Source organism: Carlito syrichta, unplaced genomic scaffold, assembly GCF_000164805.1.
Source record: "Carlito syrichta isolate Samal-C Ts95f unplaced genomic scaffold, Tarsius_syrichta-2.0.1 Scaffold68718, whole genome shotgun sequence".
Lineage (NCBI taxonomy): Eukaryota > Metazoa > Chordata > Mammalia > Primates > Tarsiidae > Carlito > Carlito syrichta.
The window spans coordinates 24,998-46,574 of NW_007012814.1; the positions used below are offsets into that span (position 1 = coordinate 24,998).

A 21,577-nucleotide genomic window follows, 5' to 3' on the forward strand; every position below is an offset into this window, starting at 1 on the left:
TAAAGAGTTTCAAAAGAATTACTATTGATGGTCATCAGTGAGAAGGTTTATAGTTCCTTTAGAGAAAAACAGTTATTTGCCATACTTAACACGAGACAGCTTCATTATATTGCATCTCCATATACAGAAGAAATTCTTATATTATATTAATGTTAGGATCAGTTGGGTTTATTTCTTTTGCCGTGCCGCATCCCACAAAGATTGAAAGGCAGCTTTTCAACAGTTAATACTCCCTTGCTGTCTTTCATCACAACTTTAAATGATCAGGAGACTCAGTCTGATTCAGATTTGGAGAAAATAGCAATTATCTCAAGATGGGAGGGCTCAGTGGAATCATAATAAAAAATAAGTTGTGTTTATGTCTTTTTTTTTTCTTTTCTGAAAACACTAGGTGTTCTCAAATGTTTGACTTTCTCTTCAGAGTATTTTTTTTTAAGTAAAAGTAAGATGAGGAAAAAACTTTCTTTACCCATTTAAAAGATTTATACAAAAAGAAAATCACACAATTCTTGTAGCAAGGAAGACTTTATTTTAAGCTTAAATGAAAAACATGAAGCAGGAGTTGGATTGACTGATATTTGTAGTGTGAAAAATCAAAATCCCTGGAGAAAGGAAGGAATGAGTTTGAACATAAAGCATATCACTTATGTTTCAAAACATCTAAATTTTTTTTTTCGGCTCCATTCTCAAGTCACTGATAACTAAAGTGACAGAGACATCAAATACTTTCTCAGTCCTTCCCAACCTCTTTCACAGCGTGGCACTCATAGCATTGAGAATGTTTTGAGATCCTTCATAGTAAACTGACAAGGCTGTGCCTAGCCAGAGGCAACTCCCTGGAAGTCTCAAGTGTATTTCAGTCTGATCCTCACCCTTGTCATAGCACTTGGCCTACTGAACAGGAGTGTTTCTTTTCTTAGCTGTTGTCAAAGCAAAAACTGCACCAAGTTTTAAACAGGTTATGCTCCTTTCTTAGCAAATGTAGGTGACAGCCAAACAAAGGACTGCACTAGGTACTGAGGCTAAGAAAAGCACCCAGTGGGGAGTCTCCCTGGCTGTGGACACTGCTACCGCCCATAGGCAGCTGCCATAAGTGCATTCTTCTCTTCTGGGTTCCTTGGCCGAGTTGGGGATAGAGAAGGGGCAGAGAATTTCTAAACACTGCTCTTCTGCCTCCCATGGACACAGCCCCTCCGCCCACCTCATTCCACACTGCCCACCACCTCCTCCCAAGAGGCAAAGTTTAGAGAGAATCTAGATGCTGAGTAAATGATGCAGTGGATTTTAGTGGCTCTAGAAAACTGAATTCAAGACAAGCTTCCCACTGGGAAAATTTCCAGTGTGTTTCTCTCAGCTCTAGTAGGGAGAGAAGTTCTGGAAAGTCAGATTCAAACTTTAAGCTGAAAACAGATCCCCCCCGTATGTTTTGACTTGCTAAAGCAGAAGCAAAGGAGAGAATTTAAAAACAAACAAACAAAACCCCAGACCTACTGGGTCTGCACTTAGTCTCCACCTGCCTGAAAGGTGCTGCTCATCACACCTGAGCCCTGCTCCAGCCATGCTGGTTTCCATCAGCTCCTCGAGTGTCCCTTGCTCTTTCCTGCCACGAGGTCCTTGCATAGGTGTTCTCTCCACTCACAACTCTCTTCTTTCTCTTTCCTCTACTGCTGACCTCCCCCTCTTTGCCTAGTTCACTTCTCTAGATCCTTCACGTCCCAATACAAACATCGCTTGCTCCTGTCACCTTCCCTGACCTCTGTGACCAGGCCAAACCTGACTGAAGATATCCTCCCTCCAAGCACTTCCATTTACCTACTACTTTGCATTTATTCATTTGATGTTTTTGATTAGCCTCTACCTCCCCCCAATAACTGTAAGCTCCGTGATGGCAGGGACACGTTCTCTTTAACTCTCCATTATCCTCCCAGAACTCTGAACAGTACAGTGCTCATCCTATAGTTGGTGCTTAATAAATATTTGATGTCTTATTTAATGAGTGAGTGAATTAACCTGTTTTTATTCACCTTAGTCTCTCTCAGGATTTTTTTTTTTTCCAAAAGAGTTAACAATAGCTTGAAAAATCTTCTGATAAAGAACGCCATTCTGCTGGGCATGGTGGCTCATGCCTATAATTCCAGCATTTTGGGAGGTGGAGGCGAGAGGATTACCTGAGCCCAGGAGTTCGAGACTAGCCTGGGCAACTTAGTGAAACATCATCTCTACACTAAAGCAAAAAATACACTAAAGCTGGGCATGGTGGTGCATGCCTGTAGTTCCAGCTACTTGGCAGAAGCATCGCCTAAGTCCAGCAGGTTGAGGCTGCGGTGAACATGAGCATGCCACTGTACTCCAGCCTGGGCAACAGAATGAGACTCCAACTCAAAACAAAACAAAAAAACCAGAATGCCATTCTGTAGTTTTCCCTTATTAAGTAGAAAAGAATCATAAATCTTGTCTAGGGCACTGAAGAAATGAAAGAATGGTCAGTGACCTAACTCTTCCCATTATTTTTCTCCTAGGGCTTTAGGAAAAGAGGGCAAATCTAGCACCAATGGTCTCTATAAGTTAAGTTATAGGTCATATCTGATGCTTTATACTTTAAATTCATTTCCAGAACTGGATACAGTGATTTATTTGATAAAGTGGAATTCATTTCAATCTCTAGATGGACCCTCAATCTCTAAGTGTTTCGATGGTGTTATCTTATTTAAAAAAAAAAAAAAGCACTCTGTGGCCTAGATATATTAATGCATATATACTATATTATAAAGTTGAAAGTTTTTTGTAATTTTTATACTTAATTAAAATTGCTTTATAAAAGGCTAAATTCTGGTATCTTGGTATTCCTAAGACCCTTTATCAAAATTATTCTGTGTTGGAGATTGAAGTGTGGAATGTACTGGGAGTTCTGTAGCATTTAATGTTTAATGAGCAATAATGTGAATGATAAGATGATTTTGGAAAGTGACAGACAGCTTGGACTCACTTGGAATACAGCCAGAAAAATCAGTAAATGATTATTGACTAATTCAGAAAAGACAATTCTCAGTCTTTTAAAATACATTTTTTTAAAAACCTGTTTTATACCTTAAAATGATTTTCTTCTCCTTTTTTTTTTTGTTTGCTTGGTTTGATGATGAGGTGAGAACAGATATGAAGGACAATCAGAGGCACTTATTATGGCATCAAAAGGTAGACTGATTGATGTCTTTTCCTGAACTAAATTGAAAGTGGTAAACTATTTCTCACTCTAAGGAGATCAGAAATTAGTAAAATTACCTGCAAGGACATTTGATACCTAGGAGACAGGAAGCTCCAGAGTTCCAGAAACTGAACTTTATTCTAGAAAAGCTTTTGGCTCTTAGAAAAAGTTCAACTAGGTTGCAAGGGTGTGTTCTGCTGGTTCTGAACAAAGTCAAGCTCAGTTTAACTAGTTATTTAAAATATTTAAACGCTACTGAGAATGGTATCTAATTGTATCTAGGCATTTTGTTCACCCCATTTTGTATTATGTTTTAGAAATATATGTTATTTTCTTTTTTTTTTTTTTGGGGGGGGGTTGGAGTCTCACTCTGTTGCCCAGACTGGAGTGCAGTGACCGCTCCCGGCCACTGCAGCCTCGACCGCTGGGCTCCAGCAATCCTTCCACCTCAGCCTTCCAAGTAGCTGGAACTACAGGCGCGCGCTACCTGGCTAATTTTTTAATTTATTGTAGAGATGAGGTCTCACCAAGTTGCCCAGGCGGGTCTCGAACCCACGGGCTCAGGTAATCCACTCACCTCAGCCTCCCAAGGCGCATGTTTATAGGCTGAGCCACCGACTCCGGCTAGAAATATATGTTATTTTCAAAACAATTCCTTTTAAAAAGAAATTTACTATGGAAGGCAAAAATATTCTATATTCCTTTTGTCTCAGTTAACCTCATGTGGAACATTTAGCTTTTTACATGACAGGTTTACTCACATTGCAGCATATTGCCTTGCAAGAAAATAAATTGCCTCTGGAGAGTAAGATTGCACCCAGAGCCTTGAAGGGAGGTCAGGTAGATATTGCCATGTTGAGTATGAAACAAACCCAGGTGCCCTACAAAGTGAATGCAAAAAGCACTTTGTTCAAAAGTATTCACTTTCTTTGGGGCTCTTGTGTTGGGAGCTGTGAGCAATGGCCAGAGAAAACACTTGCCAGAATGTGTCTCAGGCCAGCAAAGGATGGGATGATTAATTTCACCAGAACCAGTAGGATGGGACCTGCAGGGTAGCCTACACAGTAGCCATACTCACAGAAGAAATGAGAAATGCAACAAGTTCTGCAGGTCAGAATATTTGTTCTTGACCTCTCTTCTTGCTTGAATGAGCCATAACTAATATTGCAGAGGGTAGCAGGTTAAAACTCAAAGTTAACTTGGAAGTCAGCTAGCTTAATTCACTTCAACTTTAGACGTAAAAAACCAAGACCCAGAAATGTAAAAACTGTCTAGTTCTGTATTTATATTTAAATCTCACTGTGGGGCTTGATATCACATCAGACCAGATAAGAATCACTGATGTGAAGACCTGAGTGAAAGGACTAATGCATGCTCAATATGCATGTTCAATATGCGTATATCTAGCCCACTGACTGGAATAGCTCCCAGAGACAAGAACAGGCAGTAGCAGTCCTCCTGTAATGGCAGTCTAATTTGAGTTCCCTTTGCCAGTGGGAGTTCACTGTTGGGGCTGCTGGGGCTCAGAGGCATCTTCTGAGGAGGTACAGATCGCCCCAGGAAATGAAAGCTAGCTTGACAGAGTGAGTGATGTTGGCACTGAGTATACGGTTTTCTTGTTTTTTAAATTAAATACTGAAAAATTTCCAGGAATAAATCACCTGAAGATAAGAAAAAGTTATTGGTTGCAGATACAACTTCTTAAACGGTGCATCTTTCCAAATTGCTATTTAGAGTGCTAGAATACATGCCCTTAGTACATCTCTTCATCTCCTATTGGAGGGACTTCACAAAGTTTGTTCTTACTGACATTTTAACTGAATTCATGTTGCTTTGATAGAGGCTTTTTTCAAACTGATTATGTTTTAATGCCTCAAATTATATCCTGTTCAAACATGTTAGAACAAGCTAGCATGAGTTTATTTTGGTGCAAAAAAATTGAAAAACTTAATTTTTATAAGACTCATTTTCTGTGAACTTTTTGAAGATGCTTCATATTTTATGTAACACAATTTCCATAGGGAAGAGAAAACCCTAAATGGAACAGGGCGAGAAGTAAGGGACAATATGGGAAGAATTCAATGGAATATCTACAGAATTCCTTCCTGTATCATAAATCGAGAGTCCCATGAGGACAGCCTCCTTCCAGAGCTCACCTTGATAGCTACCATTGAATATATTTCCAACCTGCATGAAAAAAGGAATCCAGTTCACTTACACTCTAGCCGCCATCCCAGAGGAGCAGTGTAGTGGCCTTGTCCTTAAAGCCTCTTTTAAGCAGTCCTTGGCATTCATCAAGCAACTCCTTCCTTGGGCACCTCCTGCACTTGTGTTTAAAATAGAAGACGACTATTCAGGGCTATAGGCCTGAGCCCTATTTCTCCATAGATGACAGACTCTCATTTCTCCTTTTCTTCTGTTGCTAGTTAGGCAAACAAACAACAGCCTTAATACTCAGGACAAATCACTGGATGCAATTGATCACCCATTTTCATAGATATAAGGTAATAAAAATATAAAATATATTGCTATTTTTCACTCCCAGGCCATTTCGTGGCTGCAAAGACATTCCCTTGTCACAGCAAAAGACAGGACTAATGTGAGCTGCCTCATTGTGCACAGGGAGGTCCCCTTTCTTAGTTCATGACCCCAAGATGACTGGGAACAGCTGCTTTCTGGAGACCTACATACAGCTCTCAATGCCAGGACATGTTCCAGGGACCCTTCTGGCTCCTGTTCCAAACTTCCAAAACTAGAGTCTTGCCAGCCCTCCCCACTCTCTGCCCTGGTCCCCACTGACACATCATCAGATACACACACTGACAGATGCCCCTTGTTCCAAGCATTTATACATCTTGTGATAGCATAATTATACCTTTTTCTCCCTTATTATGCTTAATTTCACTTCTTTATTTTCTATTACAAAGCTCCCTTTGAAGTAAGAAGTCTTTTGTAGCAGAGATAGAGCTCTAGCGACCTGATTTGAGCAGTATCATGAAGTCCCAATGTAAAATATCAAAGTTAATAGCATTATTTTTATGCATCCCGAACACAGATAAACTATAATCTCTTCCACTAAAATATACATGAGAATTTGTAGTTGAATGTGGTTTGGGGAGAGAAAATTGCTTATAAAAGTGTTCTAAAATTTTGTTCATAAATTTGTTTCTTTCCCATTTCTTGTTATTAAAATGAGAATGTTGAATTTAAGCTCCAATTTAACACAATTTTCACTCTTTCTGCAGCACCTGAAATTCTTAGAGGCTGTGCCTACGGACCTGAGGTGGACATGTGGTCTGTAGGAATAATCACCTACATCTTGTAAGTGAAGAAAAGCAATCTTTATGCAAATTGTTTGCCTCTCTGTGGCATTTTCTGGGTTCCTCCAGTCCTCATAAAAACTAAGATTACTGTTTGACTTTTTGTGATTTTTCTATTATATACTAAATGTAGTTAGTGATAGAATTTTCTGAAAATGAACTTTGCATTTTATTTTGTAATTTTCTTGGAACCAGAATTTTTGTCCAGGGCTTTTCTATATCTCATTTCACTATGTAATATACAGTAGATTTGGGGAACAATTCATTATTTGACAATAGAAAAATCAATGTGAAAACCCAAGTTCACCTATTAAACTTGCTCTTGTTTTAGTTATTTGCATCTCATCTAAAATAATTAGACTCTTAGTCCTTTTAAAGGGGAATGTTTATGTTTGTAAGCAATTCCAAACTGGTGTATCAGGAATATTTTAAGTGCATTTTGGATATCAATTTTGTTTCCTATGCTTGTTAGGTTTTTAAGGGCCTTGGCTTTAATAGTCTCCATATTTCTATGGGACAAAAAAGAAATAATCTAAATATTTCACTCTATGTTATCCCCAACTTCATTCCTGAGCTTCTGTCCAATAAGAAATAAGAAGTTTCTGGAAATTTGCCAGAGACATAATGGAATCACAAGTGATTTAAATAAAAGTGTCTGAAAAGAAAGATTGCTGCAGAACAACTATAAAACAAGATATCAATGAGTTCAAGAGTTTAATTCAAAACAAGCAGATATGGTGGCATTATGGTGGCAGAGTGAGTTGTTGGAACCCATATACTCAAATCTATAAAGAGACGAAGGGCTCAAAAGAAGGTATATTGGTCTGTTTGGAGTTCCATAATAAAATATATAGACTGGGTGGCTTGAACAACAGAAATTTTTCTCACAGCTCTAGAGGCTGTTTGAGAAATTTGAGGTCAGGGCGCCAGCATGATTGAATTTTGATTAGGGGCCTTCTTCCTTGCTTGCAGATGGCCACCTTTTCACTGTGTCCTCATATAGTGGAGAGAGAGAGCAAGCTCTGTGGTGTCTCTTCTTAGGAGACTAATTCCTAGGATGAAGGCCCCACCCTCACGACCTCATCTAAAGCTGATTGCCTCCCAAAGGCTCCATCTCCAAATACTATCAATTGAAGGTTAGGGCTGCAACATATGAATTTGGGAATGAGGGGGACACAATTCAATATACAGAAGAAAGAGTTGATTTGAGGTTTAAAAATATATATATGTTTTTAACAAATATAAGTTCAGGCCATATGGGCTAGGAATGGGGCAATTGGAGTAGGACCCCTAAACAAGTTAGCAAACTCTAAGTTCACTTGGAGTGTGTGTGCATGTGTGTGTGTGTGTGTGTGTTTATAGCCAAGACAAAAAAGTTTAACAAACAACCCATAAAATAGCCATCTGCTAATATGTAATGTCAAAAGATATTTTCAGTGTTCAATTTTCAGTGTTTCTAAAATGTATTAAAGCTTTGGAAAAATATGGAGAGGTGGAGAACCATTATTTTTTCTTTTGAAAATACAAACTGTTAGCTAATATGTGTCTGCCACATGAAATGCTTGATTCACTAAAATGAATCTGGACACATCATAGAATTTTTTTCTTCTTGTGTTTGAGATCACCTTTATACTAGAGAAAGAATATGTCTCCTAAATTATGTAGTTAATGCATGCAAAGAAGGATTCAGGTTAGCCTTAAAATGTAAAAACATCCAATTGCAATTTTGTGTTGAAATATACTGTGGAAGTTGAAGTATTAACAATATTTTTTTTAAAACTTAAAGATAGAAATAGGAAATTAAGTTGCATTTGCCCAGAAAAATTAGAATATGGAGTAAGTAAAACTTTATAATATGGCCATTGACTTGGTAAAATGAAGGAAAAAATTATAATCATTTGAGAAATATGTTATTATAATCCTGAAGATAATTATATAAACTACTTTTAAATTTATTTTACCCTTATATAGTTAGGGTAATTAATCGGTAGGTGTCAGATGAGAATAATAATAATCCCCAAAATGAAAAGCACCGTGCTACTTACAACTAATATCTTTTAGTTCTAGACTAGTGTCTGTCAGCACCTAAACTTGAGGACTGTTTACTTAATCTGTAGTTAGTTAATAATTAGTGAAGTCTACCTGGCAAGATTCACTGGCACATTTTCTCTAGTGGATTGTACCATCAGACCTATGTATCTCTTTTATTGTACTGGTTTAACTTTGGCGTGTACTCAATGGCCTACTAGTCATCTGAGAATATGACCTCTACATACCTGACTCATTGCACTAGAATGGCTTGGAGTCAGAAGGGAGCAGAGTGCACAAGTAACCCAAAGTCATTGACATGATTACAATAAAAGAAAAGGCATTTGAGCACTGTAACTTCTGAATTTTCATTTTTGTTGCTAGATTTTTCAGAAGGGGAAACATAAACTGAGTCTGGAAAGTTGTCTTATTTCTCCGTGACTTACCAATGACAGGCCATAGTTTTCTAGTGTTGTAGAGGGCAGGGCAGGGCCAGGCAAGGCCAGACTCTCCCTGTCAAGGCATGGACATGTGCTTCTGTCTCTCCTTAAGCTTTCCTTCCACAGGTAGGTCTGGAGCAGGTCCTCTGTGCAGACTGCTCAGTAGAGAAAGGTAGAATGCACTGGTCTAGTCTTCAGTATTGTCAAGCTTTGCCTTTTCCTTGCTAGCTCCAGAGTATTTGGAAGAGACAAAGAGTCTCCCAGTGCAGCCTTCTGTGAGTAAAGGGCTTAAGAAATTCCTTCTTCCTAAAAAAAAAAAAAAAACCAACCATCCTATTAGGATGCACTTGAATTTTTCATGCTCTGCAGCAAACTGGCCGGCTTGACGGCAGAACTTGGGAAGATATAACGTATTCATTCTTTCCCCCACCACCACTCTTGTCAAAGGCAACACATGCCATGGTGGAGCTCTTATTTACTTTTTATTTTTCCAGTTTATTTTTTTGTCCGTAGTGATTTTAGTACCTCCACTCATCTATAAAAGTGGCAGCTTGGTGGTCTCAAACAACTCACTCTTCCTCTCTTTCTTTCGGATGCCCAAGGTGGTTTTCTGTTCCTTTTCTCCCATTTTTGCCATTTATTTTTAAGCTAACTTTGTGGTAGAAAATGAAGGTGAGCATAGTAGAATGTCTTTAAGATACTCAGAAATGAGGGTCACTTACAGATTGAGGTGACTCCAGGCTGCTCCTCTCTGTTGGCTGCATCTGGTCACTGAATTAATACATTTTTGAAGGCCATTCCCTGGCAATCATCTTAGCTCCCATCTTTATTCACTCTGAAATCTAAGCAGGAATGAGATTGAAATGTCTTATTGCCTTACTCATTTCTATGAAGAATTTTATAGAATAGGACAGGGGAAAAATGAAGAAAAAATCTTTACTTTTTAATCTCTTTATTCTCAAAATCCTAATTCTTTCATTGGAATTCTAATCCATTTCTGTCTGCCTGTCTGTCTATCTTCTTAATTCCTATGAATAAAAAATTCATGGAAGGTCTTGGTTTACTGTCTATAATAATATTATTATTATTGTCCTTTGTGTCACAATAATAATTATTATCATTATAGCTTTTTGTAGAAATTCTAACTTGATTATATCGGTTCCTTCTGCCCGAAGATTTGATTGTGTGTTTTACTATCAACAGTGACTTGTAACAAGAGAGTTACATGCTTGTGCTGAGTAGACTTGCTTCCATAGCAGAAAACTGTGGGAAAAGGACAGACTTGAGTTTCTGCAGAAATTTGATGAAATATACTTGAACTTCTAAAGACATTGTATTCTCTATATTTTTGTCCCTCTAGACTTTGTGGATTTGAACCATTCTATGATGAACGAGGTGATCAGTTCATGTTCAGGAGAATTCTGAATTGTGAATATTACTTTATCTCCCCCTGGTGGGATGAAGTATCTCTAAATGCCAAGGACTTGGTAAGTGCAACAAGCAAAATGAAATAAGTGGATTTTTAACTAATTAACGAGCAGGGTTATTTTTTAAAAATTGTCCCTAATAATACCATATTTCCTCTCAATTTTAAAGTATTTTAAATAAAATAATGCACATTAATGGATTTTCCTAATAGATAGTTTTAAAAAGGTATGTTTTGACTCATCTCAGGCTGAATTATTACAAGTTACAATTACTGCAGTTTTAATTAAGGAACTTTGACTACCTGATCAATATAGAGCTTTGCTTATGAAGAAAGCTGTGCTAGGTGAATCCAAACATAATTTACATAGAAAAATTTAACATGGATTGCTTTTACCTAGATTTAAATATTCTTAAAATAAAACAAAGTTGTTTCCTAAAATTTCATTCAAACTTATAAAATATCTTCATAGTAACATAGGTCCCAATATGCAGCATCGGCATTATAAAAATGGTCCACTGTATGAGTATTGCATTGTGTTTGTTTTATGTTGCTTCTCACTTAAGCTAATATTGAAGTTTGCTTGCGCTGAGGAAACACTTACCCTCTATGGAGGTGGTTCACCTCTTCTAAAATTAAGAGAGTGATAACGTGGGATTGAAACAATTACCATCAATCCTCTAGAGAAAATCGACACAGAAGTAATCAAGAGCCGACTTTTGAGTCAAGAATTTTAGATTTACAAAGTGCGTTAGGAGTCACCCAGCCCTTCTCTTATTTTAAAGATGAGCGTTTGAAAAACCAGGGAGGTTAGTGAATTGCCAGAGGTCACACAGCTTCCAGGCAGAAGGACGTTATTAAGACTGATGCAGGCTTCCAGACCTCCCTTTACAGTGCTCTTTTCCATTCAAGGGTTTATTTCATACTCTCCGTGTTTTTTCATGGATCCTTCCAGGCCCATGACTTTTCCAGTGTGACTGGGAGGAGATGGCCAGCGTATGTGATGTGTAGATGTTATCCCACTCCTCCCTCAAGTTAGACCCTGCACTCCTAACATCTCTTGTATCACCTACTTCTTTCCTCCTCCATCACCTCTATCTCAATCCAAGCCACTGTTCTCTCCCACCTGGACCACTGCCACAACCTCCTACTGGGTTACCCTGTCTCTTCTCTTGCCCTTCACAAATATACTGTCTACACAGGATCCATGTTATAAGTCGATCACATCATGTCACTCTCCTGTTTTAAGGATCTTAGTTTAAAAATCCAAAACTCATAACAAGATCTACATAACACTTCTTCGTCTGGAATCTGCCATCCTCTCCCACATTATCACTCATTTCATATCACTCTTTCTTGATCACTCTTCAACCTAGTGCTCCAGACTTCCATTTCCTTCTCAGTGTAGCTCAGGATATTGGCCACTGCTCTTTTCTGTACTTTATAATATTCTCTTCTTTCTCCTTGCCTTCTTCTTCTCTATTAAACACACACACACACAAACACCCCCACACACACACACGCAAACCTCCCCCCACGCACACACGCACACAAACACCCCCCCCCGACACACACACACACACACATACTCCCTTATTGCCTGGGTAACTGTCGTCCTCAAGCCCTAGCTGCCACTAGACATCCCTTGGAAAGCATGGTCTACCTTCCCCTTCAGTTCCTCCTTTCCTTAGTTGATTCTTTCTGCTGCATGCTTCCTTTGCCCTTAGACTCCCCCTTTCATGATAGTCATCACTTACCATTACATGTTCAATTCCCTAATTAGATAATAAGCTCTGGAAGAGGAAGAAGCATGTATGCTCAGATCTTAGTACCATATAGGACATATAGTGCTCAATAAACATTTCTTGAATAAATCGATGAGTCGAAATAAATCGTGGAGTTTTAGAGTCGGACACACCTGGATTCGAGTACCCCCTTTGTCATCGCCTAAAAATGTGACCTTGATCTTGCTATTTATGTTTTAGTTTTCTCATCTAGAATGATAATTGTACCTATCTTTAGGTTTTTATGAGAATCAAGGAATACAATGCATGTGAAGTAACTGGCACCAACTAATTTAATAATAATCTTATTTAGCCCTCCTTCCATTTCGTTTAACCCCTAATAAACACTAAATGGATAAGAGGGTGAGTTTCATATTCCTTCATCCAGCTAGATCTTGTGTTGGTTCATAGCTGTATAAAACTTTAGGGCTAGAGTTCTCCTTGAGCTCCATAAATATGTACTTACGGGCAAAACCAACATCTGTTGTGCCACCAGCAGAGGTTACAGTGTGGACAAGTGGGAGAGTTGGTTTTTAAGGGGTGCCGGTCATAGGATAATGCTGAAGCTTTGAGTGTGAATCCTGAGAAAGTCATTGGATCTATTTGATCTTCAGCAAGTTTCTTAACAATTCAGTGCATCAGTTTCTTCAAATGTAATGATGAACATTATGTAGGTAAATTTTTGGCACATATTGACTGTCAATAAATTCTTTGCATTTTTATAAGGTAGATGGTAATAATGAGGAAGAGGAAAAGAATCATTGACACATAAGAGGAAAATATTTAATTGTTAAGGATGTTGCAAAGATTAGGTCTCATTTAATAAAATTATTAGTACACATGTTCAACAGGTGATAGCTATGACTACTGCCAGATTTTTATCTACTACCATGCATTCTTTCTCTCTCTCTCTCTCTCTCTGACTCGGGGTCTTACTCCGTCGCCCAGACTGGAGTGCGGTGGCACAATCATGGCTTCCTAGGCTCAAGCAGTCCTGTCTTGGCCTCCTAAAGTTCTGGGGTTACAGACATGAGCCACTGCACCCAGCTTGCATTCTACCTCTTAACCTTTCTTTCACCGTCTCTCAGATTTTAAGCCTAAACAACTTCCTGTTTCTGCCTCTCTAGCCCAAACGCACATTCTTTTGCAAGCATTACAGAAAGAAAAGGAAGAACCAGACAATATGTGGTCCTCATTTTGACTTGCTGTCTGATTTTGTTAGCCTGTGTTCACTTCTTCTTAGGATATTAGAGTTAGAAAAGATCTTAGACCTAAAATCACCCAAAGCTTTCACTTTACACATGAGCAGGTCAAAGTCCAGAGAGACTGACCACCCTGGAGGGATCATGGTATAGTGGCCACATGAGGAGCTCTGAGATAACACAGACCTCAGTTTGAATACAGGCTTTACCAATTACAAACTGTCTGATCTTAGGCAAGTTGTTAAGTCTTTCTGAGCTTCCTTCCATCCTTCATTTATGAACTGGTGCTAATATTTCCAAATGATAAGGCTATTAAAATAATTACATAAGTTTTTAAACATGTTTATATGCATTTAAGAATGCATTTGCAAAGAGATTAAGGTGGAAATGAGATCCCGTAAGGAAAGAGACTGGGGGTGTGTTCATCAGCACTCAATTCATATGTATGTTTATGTCTAGGGTCACAAGAGTAGAGGTATAACCAGGACTTGAACACATTTCATGATTTCCAGTAGTCTCTACCTCATACCAAGTCACCCCTGCTGAGCCCAGGGCTGGGGATTATTCCATTTGCTGACCCTCTTCTCAATTTGCGATCTGCTCATCCTCACAAGCTAGAGTAAATCTCCCAGAACAAGCTGCCCTCCGTTGGATTCAGTTTTAAGGAATCATGCCCTCAAGCCACTGACTTCTTCACTTAGATTCTAAAATGGTTTCTTAGCACCGGGCTTGTTGTTTGAAGGGATTAGAAAGAAAAAAACTATATGTCCAAAGATAGACTCATAAGAAGTATTCCAACAAGCTTCTGCAAAGACAAAGAAGTCATCAAGAGAGCAGGGAGACAGCCCACAGACTGGGAAAAAATATTTGCCAACTCCATGTCTGACAAAGGCCTAGCATCAAGGATCTACAAGGAACTCAAATGTGCTGAAAAGAAAAAAACAAACAGCCACATTACAAAGTGAGCAAAAGATATGAATAGATACTTCTCAAAAGAAGACATTTGAGCAGCCAACAGATACATGAAAAAATGTTCAGCCTCACCAACTGAACATTTTGCATCAAGGAGATACAAATTAAAACTACACTGACATACCCCCTAACTCCAGTCAGAATGGCCATCATCAATAACAAAAAATAACAGATGCTGGAGAGGATGTGGCGAAAGGGAACACTTCTATACTGTTGGTGGGAATGTAAACTAGCACAGCCTCTGTGGAAATCAGTGTGGTGATTCCTAAAAGTTCTAAAAATTGACCTTCCATATGACCCTGCAATCCCCCTACTGGGAATATACCCAGAAGAACTCAAACCACTCTATAAAAAAGATACCTGCACATGTATATTTATCACATCATTGTTCACATTAGCAACAACATGGAACCAACCGTGCTGCCCATCAAAGAGGACTGGATAAAAAAATGTGATACATATACACAGTGGAATATTACGCAACCATAAAGAAGAACAAAATCATGAACTTCGCAGCAACCTGGAATTAGAATTTATAATACTGAGTGATCTCTCACAGAAACAAAGAGCTGAGTATCATGTGTTCTCACTCATAAGTAGACCTTGAACAACTACCATAATACTATAAAGAAAGGATTGACAGTAGCAGGGTACTGCGGAGGATGGGGAGGGTGGGGAGGTGGGATTGACAGTAGTTGATATCCGCCTAGGGAAGGGGAGGCACACCTCATCAACAAGGGTACCTGCACAATGAATATCTGTATACCTAACCCTGAATTGCACCCCACAATTTTAAAATAAAAATTAAAAGAGGAAAAAAAAAAAAGAAAAGAAAACCTGAAAAAAAAAAATTCCAAAAGGGCTGGGATACTAGCCCTTTTGTTTGCCACTTAATCCCATGGAAAGAATGAGGATGCAGTAATGATTCCATTAGCATAGAGATGTAGTTGAAGTTCTGAATTCTAGGTGATATCATAGTTCAGCCTAGAATCATTTTGCTGGTTCCACCCTCAAAGAATTTTCTAGTCCACAGATAAGCGAGGACCTGTTTCTTTGACTGATGCTGGAAAGCAGCCTGCCAGTTTGGGGTCTCAGGTGGTTCAAAACTCTTTTCGTCTCATACTCTCTCAGCTACTGCTACCTGAAGCGAGTCCTATCCACAGTGATTCCTGAGAACTTAAACCATTTTTTTCTGTTTGTTTTAAATGTATATGTATTTGTACTATTAGGGAAATAGTACAAGACTTAGAAAGTTTGAAAACCGAGGGCAAGTACAGGTCACCATAAAAATATTCCTACGTTTTATGATTCTTTATCATTTCAGGTCAGAAAATTAATTGTTTTGGATCCAAAGAAAAGGCTGACTACCTTTCAAGCTCTCCAGCACCCGTGGGTCACGGGTAAAGCAGCCAATTTTATACACATGGACACTGCTCAAAAGAAACTCCAAGAATTCAATGCTCGGCGCAAACTTAAGGTAAAATAACATGTTTTGTTTTGCTTTTTAAATTATCTTTTATCTTGACTTTTCAGTGATGGTTCTACCATTCTTCATCCAGTACTATTATTTATTTCTTATGGCACCAGGGAAATCCCACTTTGAAATTGCACCAATACTGACACAAAGCTTCTTAAAATTTTTGTTATCCTCTTACAAGAAATTTGCTATTAATAAAGAAAACATGTTATAAGTTGAGATTTACTCACCAAATATATTACTGCTACTTCTCATCTAATTAAACTGAACTGCTTGAACATTGTTGTTCAGGAGTGACTGATATCTATTAAAAAAGGTGTTTTCTTTCTGAATATGTGAAAATTGGGAAATAATTTGTAAAACTGCATTTAGTCATATAGATAATAACTATACTTGTCAAAAATTTAAATTATATAGAAAATTACTCACCAAAATATATCTGTTTTTATATAATGCATACAGAATAAAGATTAAGTGCTTTTCTATTACATAAGAGTGTTTAGGAATAGCTATATAAGCAGGGGATCTCAGAGAACAGCTGGAGGTCAAAAATAGAGTCCTATCAGCCATTGCTCACAGGCTGATACAGACTAAATAAATCCAAAGGGTTCTATAGTCGAATTAATTTTAAATACCCTAAATTAAATGTCGTTGACCTAACCTAGCATTTCTCAAGCTAGTTTGACCATGGAACTCTTTTATTCTCATAATAACATCCATGTAGTAATAACTACTAACATCCACGAAACTAGTATTCCATAAAACAAATACTTTGAGAAACATAGTCTAAAATTTTTGAAAACTGATTATCCATGGATGAACACATCTACTCAGGCTGTAAATTGTCCAGATGATTAAATACATTAATTTGGAATTAAAGAGGTTTTACTGTCCTCTCCCCAAACAAATTTTTATTCAGCAAACAATCTAGGAATAATACACTTTGAAGGACTGAACACTATTCTATAAAACAGACTCCTTAAAAGCAGTGTTGGGGTTGAGTTCTGGTTTGGGATTTTAAGTAGAGGTAACACTTGACACCCTTCTGTTTCCAATCAGGCAGCAGTGAAGGCTGTGGTGGCCTCTTCCCGGCTGGGAAGTGCCAGCAGCAGCCATGGCAGCATCCAGGAGAGCCACAAGGCGAGCCAAGATCCATCTCCAATCCAAGATGGCAACGAGGACATCAGTGCCCTTCCAGAAGGAGAGAAAATTCAAGGAGATGGGGCCCAAGCAGCAGTTAAGGGGGCAGAGGCTGAGCTGATGAACATACAGGCCTTAGAGGAAGCTAAAGATGCAGATATAAATGCTGAGGAGGGCCCTAAAATGGTGCCCAAGGCACTGGAGGATGGGATAAAGGTGGTCAACCAGGAAATAGAGGAGGGCCTAGGAGAGGAGAAGCTGAAGACTGTGGAGGAAGCGGCAGCACCCAGCGAAGGGCAAGGAAACCCTGCTGTGGGATTTGGAGTTCCACAGCAAGATGTGATCCTGCCAGAGTACTAAGTTGGCTTCTTTCAGATCTGGAAGCCAAATCTCTGCATTTTATGTACTTGGTCCTTCAGCAAGAAAGGTGTGGAAGCATGATATGCACTATAGTGATTCTCTTTTTGAGGTGCAAAAAAAAACAAAAAATACATATATACCAGTTGGTAATCCTAACTTTCAATGCATGTGACTGCTTTATGAAAATAATAGTGTCTTCTATGGCATGTAATGGATACCTAATACCGATGAGTTTAAATTTGAAATTGCAAGTAAACACAACATTACACTTAAAAGTGTACATTTTCAGTAACCAGTGGTACATATTTGAAGTGAATTGTAGCAAATTGTTTTTGCTTTGAAAACTTAGCCATTTTACATCTTTTGGATTTCTTCACAAGACAGCAATTCCTTTGCACTACTACTTAGCTAATACTAGGTAGTGCTACAGGACATAGTCCCATGACTTTTACAACATTTTACCTATTATCATTAATGTGTTCAAACTGTTTACAAGGAAATGGTTGTAGGGGATAGTATGTGCAAAACAAAAATCTACTTGCAATGTTAAAAAATTGAAACAGACTTTTAAAGGCCATGAACTCCTTTGCCCCTAAAGCTTTTGTGGAGTATGCCTTTTGAGTCATATTTATATATACTATATTAATAATAACTGAAATTTCCTATCTTAAAATTTGTCATTTTATAATCCTGGGGAAAGTATTTTAAAAACTCATGCTGAGTTTCACCTGCTAAGTGAAATGTATGCTGAGTTTCAATCTTTCACCTGCTCTCCAATAAGATGACCTTCTAATGGACGAAACTTAGGGGTAGTAAAGAAACTGGGAAGAAAAAGAGGAAAGACTGGTCTTACACTGGCAAAGATAAGATTAATTGTTTTTCATTTTACGGACAAAATTATCTTCATTCATGAATTTATACAACCTTGCAGATGAAACATTTTAATGGATAAACTCTATAATTACCACGTTTCAAATATTTAGAAAAATCTATTCTACAAGGTAGTGCCAACATGTCTAAATAGTGTAGGAATAATATTCCATTGTAAAATCATTCATTGTTGACTTTTACTAGAGTAAGGAAACAGTATTGTTTACAGAAACTCTTTTTTCTTCCAATTGATGGTTATCTAGATATACCGCTTATGAACTGTAGCTATTTTTGAAAGCTAGTTTATCTTTTTCTCATACTAGGAATGGGAGTGCCCACAATGTAGGCACTTAATTGCCTACATTTTTACAATGTAGTTTTGAGAATGTCCATATTAAGAAATTTAGCACAATGCAACATATTTACCTTAAGCAACACACAAAAACAAAAATCAAAAAAACACATTTCAAATCAGCCTCAAAAAGCTCGAAGATTAGATTTTATATTTTATGATTTTTCCAAGAATACGATTTTTTTTACTTTCCTGGGAACACTTTTCCCTTACAGAAATCACACTAAGTCCAAGCATCTCAAATTTATTTAGTTTGAGTTGAAATGAACATTTTATCAAATTAATTATGCATCACATTTTTATGGGTTTCCTTAATTTCTAAAAAGAATTTTGAAAAAGAATTATTTTAAGAGACCAAAATAAAGATGATAAAAGTGCCACACATAAAAATCCTCATTAAAAAAGGAGAGATCTTAAATTATTTCAGCTTTTCCTCAAAAATATTATATTGGAAAATGAAATTGAATCTCTGGTTTCTGGGCGCTATTGAACCTCAGCAGATATTCTGCTTTCCAAGCACAAATTTCCCTTGATTACTGTTCTCATGAGAAGAGAACAAGATAGGACTTCTTAGCTTTCAGGGTTCAGGGATCTTACTGGTCAGTGATGTGGAGGCCCTGAGGAGCACATCATCTGGGTTCAAAGGATTATTTTTTGTTTTGTTTTATTTTTACTATCTAGTAGAGAGCCCTTATCCTTGTCTTCCTTCTTTTCTTTCTTCTTTCTGTACATTGTTTTCTCTCAGAATTCCCATTTTGGCTGTTACAAAGGGCTCACTATTTTTAACCTTTAAGAATGCCTTCATTAAGCATTAAGATTTCCATTTAAGAGGATCAATCTCCCCATGTACTTGACAGATAAATATGGTAAGTGTCCCATATATAGGATCAATGAAAAAGAGAGGGAAACGGGTCTTATTAGAAATGGCATCTAGGTAGAAGATCAGAACACATCATTCCTCCAGGCCCACCCCCATATTGTTCCCAGGGTAATTGTTCATCTTTCCAACACTAGAGCTGACTGCCTTGATTGGCCCTGTAGACTATACAAATGGCATTGTAAATGCCAGAGCCAATGTGTGTTTTAGAATTTACCCATTTAAATGAGTGTACTTGCCCGCTTGTTGGTGAGTACTTGAAAGTTGAGGATAATTCTTTCTTAACCTATAAACTGTTTTCTCTAAAAATCAACAAGGGTTTTAAATTTTTACTTGTCTGTTTAAGATTAAGTTCTGATAATGCCTACAAAATGACTAATTTAGCTATTTTAGTGAGAAACAAGTCATACTTTCACAAGAATTGGTTATTTCAGTCAAATTATTCATAGATTTCATATAAATACGTTCTAAGTTAGGGTAATTATGTTAAAATGTTTTAAAGAGCAACCAATGTTGATATTGCTTGTTTAAAATAGAGATATATTATCTATCTCAAAGATTGCTAAGCTAAACAGAGGTAGATTTAATTTGACTTCATAACACTACTCCTAATTGACAACATAGATCTCCAGTGAAAGTATCAAAGAAACTTCAGCAAAGAACAATCAATTCCTTTTGCATTTTAGAACTGACAACTATCACCTTGCATTATTGGTTTTTATTTTGAGATAAGTTCAGAAATATAGGATAAACTAATTTTTTTTTTTTTTTACCATGAAGGACAATCTTGAATTTCTCCCATTTAAAAAGTATAATTGGAACCCCAGCAGTTTTTCTCAAACTGTAAGAGCTCATTTGTCCCAAGGGCACATAAATAAGGCCATATTTAGAACAGTATGGTTGTAGAAGGTATTATTCAGAACAAGTGCTGTCTAATATAAATATAATGAAAGTCATATATGTAATTTCAAATTTTCTATTAGCCACATTTTAAAAAGTAAAAGAAAATGAACTTAATTATAGTATTTTTAATTCAATACATCCAAATTATTGTGTCAATAAATAGTGAATATTACAGATTAGTAAGATATTTTGAAATATTTATTTTTATACTAAGTTTTCAAAATTAATAGCATATGTTACATCTTTGGTACATCAAGTGTTCAATATCCACATTTGGCTAGTGGCTACCATACTAGCACTGGTCTAGAGTACCTTTTATTTTCAGCAAAGCAACACTTGAATTTCTAATGTTTAGATTTGAACTGCCTCTGTTTTTACATTGATGAGTTGGTGGGAGGCCAAAAAGAAAATGTTTCAGAAATATTACAGACTGAATAAAAAGCTTATTGGCCACTCCCGCCCATTAATTGTTTCCGAGAAGTGTTTCCCAGCATGACTTTAAAGAGCAACACTTTTGTGGGCATTGCCAAATTATCCACTGGCCATAGTTCCTCTGATTCCTCTTTGGGCCCTGGAATCTTGACCACAGCCTGGTGTCTCCTGAGTGCTGCCATGAAGCCAATAGTATTCTTGCTTACCAAAATCTACTGTTGACCAGCCATGTGTCTCCATTTAGGAAGGATTGCACATTGTAGGCCCGGGCTAAGATGGACACCATCCTTGTGTCACAGGCAATATGGCTTTCTAAAAACCTACTGAACCATACCAAATTGGCATGATGAAGATTATATTATAATGGTGATATCATGCCAGTTACCCCCAAAATGGGAATATGGCAATTAGCTGGCATTTTTAAAATTTCCTTCGAAGGGTTTACTCAACACTGCCATTACACGTGGATTCAAAAAAGGACTTTTGAAAATTTTTACATTCTGATTTTAGGATAGTCCTTAAGGTTCTATAGTCACTTTTAGTGGCAGATTTAAAAAGAAAGGAACAACTTACCTTTCACTGTGACCTCAATTTCATGGTATTTTAAACATAGTATTTTGTAATTTAGAATGTTTAGTAATCCCTGGGTCTAGTTTCACGTGCAGGGTGGGTTGCATGGTAGGTTGCCTACAGGCTGAAGATTCGGAGAGAGATATTGTGTTTCGTAAATCAGTTTCTATTGCACACAAGCAGCTGGTTGCATTTCAAATTGAAAAAGAAAAGTAAATGCCA

General features: G+C 37.5%; 1 protein-coding gene across 1 annotated transcript in view; it reads left to right on the top strand.

Moving 5' to 3' along the window:
• Positions 1–21,577, top strand: part of LOC103253937 (calcium/calmodulin-dependent protein kinase type IV) — a 39,002-nt gene that overhangs the window by 15,287 nt on the left and 2,138 nt on the right. Inside the window, exons 3-6 of the mRNA XM_021709404.1 lie at positions 6,448–6,523; positions 10,351–10,477; positions 15,699–15,851; positions 16,911–17,418. Coding sequence (XP_021565079.1) covers positions 6,448–6,523; positions 10,351–10,477; positions 15,699–15,851; positions 16,911–17,351 — 797 coding nt within the window. The 3' untranslated portion in view covers positions 17,352–17,418. The remainder of the gene's footprint in view (positions 1–6,447; positions 6,524–10,350; positions 10,478–15,698; positions 15,852–16,910; positions 17,419–21,577) is intronic.